Genomic DNA, 8,774 nt, shown 5'->3' with positions numbered 1-8,774 from the left:
CTAACCCTCCACCCCCCCGGGGCAGCCCCCCCCGGGGCCGGGCCGGACCACCAGCTCGGGGAAGCCGGTGGCGGGGTCCATCTGGCGGTCGAAGAGGAGCCCAGGGGCCTCCCCCAGCACCACCTCGGCTGTGGTGAACACCTCCAGGCCCCCCAGCACGTGGCCCCCCACCGTCCGGCCCGCCCGGTCCGCCAGGCACACGTGCAGGTGGGCGGGGGGGTTCAGGGTGCCCACCAGGGAGACGATCTCGAAGCGCTCGTTCAGCTGGAGCACCTGGGGGGAGATCGGGTTCAGGGCTGGAGCTTAACCATCAGCCCAGGGGTTAGTCAGTGAGCCCCGGGTTCACTAACTCATCCTGGGGTGAGTTAGTGAGCCCGGGTTCACTAACTCATCCAGGGTTTAGTCAGTGAGCCCCGGGTTCACTAACTCATCCCAGGGGTTAGTCAGTGAGCCCCGGGTTCACTAACTCATCCAGGGGTTAGTCAGTGAGCCCGGGTGCACTAACTCATCCCAGGGGTTAGTCAGTGATCCCCGGTTCACTAACTCATCCCAGGGGTTAGTCAGTGAGCCCGGGTTCACTAACTAACCCCAGGGGTTAGTCAGTGAGCCCCGGGTTCACTAACTCATCCCAGGGGTTAGTCAGTGAGCCCCGGGTTCACTAACTCATCCAGGGGTTAGTCAGTGAGCCCGGGTGCACTAACTCATCCCAGGGGTTAGTCAGTGAGCCCCGGTTCACTAACTCATCCCAGGGGTTAGTCAGTGAGCCCGGGTTCACTAACTAACCCCAGGGGTTAGTCAGTGAGCCCGGGTTCACTAACTAACCCCTGGGGTTAGTCAATGAGCCAGGCTTCAGTTCTATACATTAACATCAGTAAATAATATATATATTATATACATTTTAATCATTTTGAATACATTAAGTCAATAAATGTTGAATGATGTTAGTTGTGTGAAGCATTCTGCTTCCACATTATACTTCTACAAATCACTTTAAACTATTAATATATTTAATCTAGTTATTATCAAAAATAACTAATCTGGAAAGTAAACCACCGTCTTTGAGATGCATACTGAGACGTGTCAATGATGAAGAAACGTCAGCTGCTTTATCAGACCTCCGAACGGCCGCTCCTACGACCCCCAGCTCCGGAACGTTCCTCCACGTTTAACACTAAACATGGAGGAACGTTCCTCCATGCTTAACACTAAACAAGCATGGGGGGGCGGCGCTAAAAACGGCTTGCAGGGGGTCTGCGTGTTCAAGGGTTCATTAACACACACACACACACACACACACACACACACACACACACACACACACACACACACACACACACACACACACACACACACACACACACACACACACACACACACACACACACACACCTCATTGGTATTCTCGGCGCTGGCGTTGGCCAGTCGCAGCGTTGCCTTGGTTACGCTGCCCACGCAGGTGAGGACGAAGGGGGCGCGGAGACCCCTCTCCTCCACGAAGGCCTGCAGCCCCCCCAGCAGCTCCTGTCCCGGGCCGAAGCGCACCGCGTGGACCCGGAGCCCGGAGCCTCCGTCACCAACCCCACCACCACCACCAGCAGCTGGAGACGCCTGGGGGGGGGGGGGGGGGGGCAGTTTGACGAGGATAATATCTTCAATACATACCTGGACCTGCTGTCTAGGGATGTCGTTTGCAGTCATTTCCACGCAATGATTTCTGTGTGTGTGTGTGTGTGTGTGTGTGTGTGTGTGTGTGTGTGTGTGTGTTTTTGTGTGTGTGTGCGTGTGTGTGTGCGTTCATATCCTTAACAGGATCAGAACCTCTGACTAAACACCAGTGTGACCTTTGACCTGTCTGAGGTGTCCAGTCCCCCCCCCCCCTCCCGTACAGATATAATAACCTGTACTCCAACAGACCCGGAGAGCCACTCAGAGGATTAATGTACGGTTGCTAGGAGCACAGCGACAGACCAAACGGCTGCATGTTAATAGGAGACTAGAGCCAATCATTACTAGACTGCCACCCAGACAGAGCTAATGAAGCAGCCCTGGTGTGGTCTGTGGTAGGCCGGTACTGCAGCAGATTTGCTGTTATCTCTGTTGTGAAGTCAAATCATTGCAGCGATAAATCAGTGTGCGCGATTCAGCTGAGAATAAAGACGATACAACATCGGAGGCCATACACTCTTAGTCACTATCACTCCCTCTGGGTCATACTACGCACCTGAGTCGCTGGGCCTACACACCGAGATTGTACATTAAAAGCATGTTGCTGTTATTATACAGGACACGTTTATTTTAAAACTCGTTCATAAAGAATGGTTTAGTTTCTTACTACATGTGAAGCGGAATGTTTCCACTGCGAGCAGAGCTCCACATTAAAAGCACAGAGCCGGTGGTAATCTTCATTACACCCGCGATGTCAAGTGTTCATTCACAGTCATTAGTAGGCTACTCGTCGATAATGGCCCGCTATTAGTCCGCACGCAGTGGACGCATTAGCCGACATGTAGGCTAATGTCCTTCCATTTAATTGTTTTGTTGGTTGGTTTTATTTGACTATCCTGGGGAACCGGGCTGACAGTGAATGAGGTCCAGATCTGTTTTCATCCATTTGGGAGATGATGAGCCGTCATTATGAGGCCAAAGTGGAGCAGAGGAACGCACTTTAACTTTAAACGCTCGCAATGAATAGAGGATCGTGGTTCTGCTTTAACTCCAGAGAACACGGAGCTAATACCATTAATATTAATACTAATAGAACACTAATAGTACGTTTCATTCAAAACTTCATGTTGGCCACACCAACTTATTCCAATTTAGACTTTCACCAAATGATATGGAAGATAAATCATATCGATAGTTCACATTTAAATCATTACCGTTACAAAAATAGGAACTGAACTCGTAGACTAATGAACTTTAGTGCGTTTGTTGGCAGCTCTGAACTAATATCTTTAGGATCAGAGATTAGTTTAGAGACAGACTAATACAATAGTTTATAGTTTAGAGCAGGGGTGCCCAACCAGTCGATCGCGGTCTACCAGTAGATCGCCGACAGATCCCAAGTCGATCGCGAGGGGTGAAGAAAAAAAAAAAAAAAAAAAGTTTTTTTTTTTTTTTAAATTAAATTAAATTTGCGCGGGACATATACGTGCGGTAGCGCATGTGCTGTTAACAGCAGTTGAAAGCCGTCAACAGTACACACTCCTAAACGTTGGCATGGCTGAGGGGAAACAAGCTAAGACCTACCATTTTCACCCTGAGTGGGAGGAAGATTATTGATTATCGTTGAGAAGGTGCCGTGCGCAGACGGAATGAAACCCCCACTGAAGTCCGTAGGTTCACGATACAACCCCCCCCCCCCCCCCTCCCCCCCGTCAACAATTGTTCTCTACCCCCCCCCCCCCCGTCAACAATTGTTCTCTACCCCCCCCCCCCCCCCCCCCCCCCGTCAACAATTGTTCTCTACCCACCCCCCCCCCCCCCCCTCCCCGCTTGAATGTAGGTTTGCTGGTAGATCTCGGGAGGTTGGCTACTTGAAAAGTAGATCTTGGGTCAAAAAAGGTTGGGCACCCCTGGTTTAGAGACAGACTGATGGTTTATATTCTAGAGACAGACTGATCGTTTATAGTTTAGGGACATACTGATAGTTAGAGTTTGGGGACAGACTGGTATAGTTTAGACACAGACTGATAGTTTATAGTTTAGAGACAGACTGGTAGTTATTTGTTCAGTCGTAGGACCGCCTGTCTGCAGGTCCACATTAATATCCACCTCCCCATTTGCCCCCGGATATGAACCTCTTCTTCACTACCTTGGTCAGGATAATCCAAAACATTTAAGAAGTGCAGTTGAACTCACCATTGTGTCAGACTTCCAAGCCGTGCTTCCTGAATGAGAGTAGTAGGCCTACCGGGTGTACCGTGAACAGTAGAATCTCCTACCGGGGGACGCTCGGTGCCTCAGGGTCTCAAGTCCAACCACCTCCCGCTCCAGTGCCCCCCGACCCCCGATCCCCCCAAGACCCCCCCCCCCCCCCAACACCCCGGACACCCGACGAAACGCGATCCTGTATAGTGTCCTCAGGCTTTAATCTGATAAGGTTCAGGGGTTTAACAACGCATTAGTAAACAACACTAAGTTTCCTCGTTAAATCAACATCAGCCTGAACTCGGCGGTTAATTAAAGCATGGACCCACAGCGCCCCCTGGTGGAGGGACAGGTACAGCGCACACAACCCCCCGTTACGTTAGAAATAAAGTAAAATACAGCCCACAAAAATATCATTATATTGAAAAACAACAACAGATGGACACAAGAACAAGGGGCATTCTAATTTCTGACGAGTATCTTGTGGGCCACGAATCAGACTGGCTGCTTCGATCCGTATGCTTGTAAATAATTAAACCCGGCCGTAGAGGGCGGTGTTGGCTAAATAATAGATGTCCTAAAATCACTCTGCGCATTGAAGCGCATCAGATTGGTTGGTTTATACTACTACATGTGCCAAAAGATGAACTAAACAAAGCCGTCTGGCTTTGTTTAGTTCCTTTTTTGGCACATATGTAGTCTCACACGTACCGGTAAAGACACGGTCCTCTCCACTACACTATGTCCCCCATCCTGGCAGATGGACCAGGCTGACCCGTCGGGCCGCGACGGTCATCAAGGAGGTCAGGAACCTTCGATGCGTTGCCTTCAAGAGATATTGATTTATTTTTTTGCTAGGAAAGATGTTTTATTGAAGTTAATGGACTTGAATTATTTTATTTCACTGTTTATCAGCCTATATCACGTCTGAGATGATACAATGAACCCTTGGTACAATACAGTTAAGGTCTCCACAAAGACTCTATAAAACCAAGCATTAGTAACATCATACATAAATAAACAGCTTTGCTTTCTGCAACACAATTTTATTTTTTTGTGTATTCTTTTATGAAGTTATTTTTTGTGTGAATCTAATCAATCGGGGTGACCCCTACAAACCAGCGTTATTATATATTTATTCTGTAAAATCAAAGATTATTCCAGTTAGCCGGTAGCACAGATCGGCTAACACCTCTCGACAGAACCTTTCCCTCCAATAACGAGCAGATTAAAGTGGGCGTTCCCTGGGGGGCCCACTCTCGTGTCAGCAGAGGGGCGGAGTCTAATCCCCTCAGACTCAAACCGACGAGCCCTCGTCTCCGGTTACCGGAGGAGCAACCGACGCTCTGCTTAAAGGCACAGAGCGAAATGTGAGCCACACACAGGGCGATTTGAGGCTCTCACTTGATGCACATTACAGTGCTGTGTTACTATGTCTGTTCTGTGTTACTATGTCAGTACTGTCCTACTGTTTCAGTACTGTGCTACAGTTATAGTACTGTCCTACTGTGTCAGTATTGTCCTACTGAGTCAGTACTGTCCTCCTGTGTCAGTATTGTCCTACTGAGTCAGTACTGTCCTACTGAGTCAGTACTGTCCTACCGTGTCCGTACTGTCTTACCGAGTCCGTACTGTCCTACTGAGTCAGTACTGTCCTACTGTGTCTGCACTGTGTTACTCTGTCTGCACTGTGGTACTCTGTCTGTACTGTGGTTCTGTGTCCGTACTGTGGTTCTGTGTCCGTACTGTGGTACCCTGTCAGTACTGTGGTAGACTGCAGGCCTCCTGCTGGTGAAACACCGGTCTAAGGTAACAGAACCAGAGCAGGGCTGTAGACAGGCCGTCAGAGGCTCTCAGGGACGGAGCACTGGAACCATTTCATTGGACTGGGCGTTTTAATCAGCCCGTTTGGCATTTGAGTGTGTGTGTTTATATCTGTGTGTGTGTGTAAGTGTATATGTGTGTGTGTGTGTGTGTGTGTGTGTGTGTGTGTGTGTGTGTGTGTGTGTGTGTGTGTCCATATGTGTGTGAACTAATTAGGACCAGCAATTACCCCAAGCTGTGGTAGCGTCTTCTCCGAGCTAATGTGTGTGTGTGTGTGTGTGTGTGTGTGTGTGTGTGTGTGTGTGTGTGTGTGTGTGTGTGTGTGTGTGTGTGTGTGTGTGTGTGCATGATGCGTTCTTGCATGCGTGTGTGTGCATAGTGCGTACGTGTGTGTGCATGTTTGTGTGTGCCTGGTACGTGCATGTGTGTGTGTGTATGTGTGTGTGTGTGTGTGTGTGTGTGTGTGTGTGTGTGTGTGTGTGTGTGTATCTGTGCATGGTGCGTGTCTGCGTGTGTGTGTGTGTGTGTGTGTGTGTGTGTGTGTGTGTGTGTGGTTGCCGGTGCCAACGCTGCCCATGCATGACAGATGCATGTGGACACGCCAGACAAAAGCACTGCTGGCCAAGTGAAGTGTGTGTGGGGTGGGGGGGGGGTCAGAGATTGGTTGTGGTGGTGGGGGGGGCCGGGGGGTCCGGAAGAGTGCGGGCGGATCAGGCAGTGTTCCAGGACCCTGTGGGTCCTAGCAGACTGACCCCCCCCCCAAAACACACACACACACACACACACACACACACACACACACACACACACACACACACACACACACACACACACACACACACACACACACACACACACACACACACAGCACAGTCAAACCCCCAGAAGTCCCTGCTGCTGTGACAAGCCCTGTCTGTCTGTGTGTGTGTGTGTGTGTGTGGGTGTGGGTGTCTTGCTCTCAGTCTGTGTTTCTGTCTGTGTCCCTCAGTCTTTCTGTCTGTGTCTTTTTCTGTCTGTTTAACTGTCTGTCTCAGAGAGAGAGAGAGGAAGAGGGAGAGAGAGGGAGAGAGGGAGAGACAGAGTGACTAATGAGCTCAATACATCAGGGGTATTCTGATCCTGTATAAACACACACACACACACACACACACACACACACACACACACACACACACACACACACACACACACACACACACACACACACACACACACACACACACACACACACACACACGACAAATGCCATGTTCATGCATGTCATTATCATGCTAGATCATACTGAGCTTCCACATGTTGCATTCTGACGAATTTGAACATTTGACTATCCTGCATTCTAACACCCTAGCTTACGTCTTGACTGCATGACCTAACGACAACACATCTCAGTTCTACCTCAAACACTAAGCCAATGTCTCTCTCTCTCCAGGACTGATTACACGTCTGTTGTTCACACACACACACACACACACACACACACACACACACACACACACACACACACACACACACACACACACACACACACACACACACACACACACACACACACACACACACACATCCCTGTATCAGCTCCAGCACTAAACTTCCTAATAATATTAATATACTGTATAGGCCTATTCAAATTTATAATTTCATTCCAAATGAAAAACCCACTTGTTGTGCTGCAGAGGCAAACGAAAGCCTTTCAGTAATCCTGTCCACTCATCAAGACACCGCACAAATCATGCGGTCCGTCTAATTGGCCAGAAAGATCTTCCAGAGAGTGTACAGAGGCACAAAGTGCTTGACATTGTTGTCACGGAAACAGAGGAGGATGTGAGGGTGTGCCACACACAGGCACAGGAGGGTCGGTCCTCCCGAGACGTCGGTAAGGTCGGCCGGCCGGCATCAACGGGACGCCTGTAGGCGACCGACATCCCTGAAGACGCCTCAGCACGCTGCTCCCCAGCGCTGTCAGGGGCCGATGGAGACCCAGTATTGATCCCTCCTCTCTGGTCCAGAGGATGCTCTGGGCGTCCGCCTCTCCTCTCATCCCGAGTGCCAAGCGATCGATGCGGCTTGATAAGCTCTCACCTCCCGGTGCCTCGCCCCACCGCCGCTCTGCCCGATCAATGCCCCGCCCCCCCCGGTCTCTGCGGGAACGCCGCCACCTCTTAGGAACGCCATCACCCTCCGCTGCCCGCGGGCCGAGGGGGAGCAGTGCGGACTCCTCGGAATCCTTTCCCCCCCGAACCAAACGGCTCCCGGTGTCGGCGACCCCGCCTGCCCTCCTCCGGAGGGGGGCTGCGGCATCAGGGCCGGCCCCCCGCCCGGCCGCGTGCGGCTCTTAGCGGGGCGGCTCTCGCTGGACGACGTTCCCCCTGAACTCGATCTAGCTCCACGACTTCAGGCGCCCCCCGGTGGAGGCAACGCGTCACAACATTCACACTCCGAGGTCTACGGCTCCTGTTTGTCACAAGGGTCCGTCACAAGGTGTCGATGACGTTGTAGTTCACACTTCCTGAAGGTAGGCTAGGCTACGTCCTCATAACACGCGTAGCGCTGCGTAGCGCTGCGTAGCGCTGCGTAGCGCTGCGTAGCCGCGAACAGAACGACAGCGGAAGAGATGCTACGGCCTCGGGGGGACGGTAGAGTGTAGAGGAGGTACTTCCCCGTCTACCAGAGGGGGAGCAGGAAGCTGTCCTACCGGGTAACCCTAGCATTCTGTCTACCACACAGTGTGTATGGGACAGTAGGCCTACCCCCCCCCCCCCCATCATCCGTTCTGCTTTCCCTACGGCTGGTCTTGAGATAATCCCATTAGCCGCCGCCGCGGTGGGCTCTCACCCGCCAGCTGCTAGCTAGCGTAGCGCTGTCACCTGGGCTTCACTTAGCGTCACAGACACCGCGCGGTTCTGTTACATTGCTTCTGCCTTTATGGTCTTGGGTGGAGTTTTATTGAAGTGATTTGTATTAATTGTAAGTCATTGAATCAAGTCGTTTTAGCTAGTTTGTCTGCTTGCCATTTGCAGTGAATATTTGATGTGATTATGGCGGGATATCACTGCCAAAAATGACTATGCGCGCGCTCAACC

At 51.0% G+C, this 8,774-nt stretch overlaps 1 protein-coding gene across 1 annotated transcript; it reads right to left on the bottom strand.

The window, feature by feature from the left end:
• Positions 1-3,988, bottom strand: LOC130374837 (bifunctional protein GlmU-like). The gene is made up of 3 exons (XM_056581814.1): positions 3,862-3,988; positions 1,390-1,608; positions 1-273 (listed from the first exon to the last, which is right to left on the bottom strand). Exons 1-3 carry the CDS (start codon positions 3,862-3,864, stop codon positions 1-3), a joined length of 495 nt encoding a protein of 164 aa, XP_056437789.1. The 5' UTR covers positions 3,865-3,988.
• Between the last annotated feature and the right edge of the window lie 4,786 nt (positions 3,989-8,774).

The sequence above is a fragment of the Gadus chalcogrammus genome, chromosome 21 (genome assembly GCF_026213295.1).
Source record: "Gadus chalcogrammus isolate NIFS_2021 chromosome 21, NIFS_Gcha_1.0, whole genome shotgun sequence".
Classification (NCBI taxonomy): Eukaryota; Metazoa; Chordata; class Actinopteri; order Gadiformes; family Gadidae; genus Gadus; species Gadus chalcogrammus.
Note: the sequence above shows the minus strand (reverse complement) of the source record. Positions and strands in the feature narration are given on the sequence as shown.

What these genes read in the sequence shown, in the direction of transcription:
- LOC130374837 (XM_056581814.1), bottom strand. An exon ending in GCGCCGAGAATACCAATGAG is followed by an intron (nt 274 to 1,389) that starts GTGTGTGTGTGT and finishes ATCTCCCCCCAG; the next exon opens with GTGCTCCAGCTGAACGAGCG.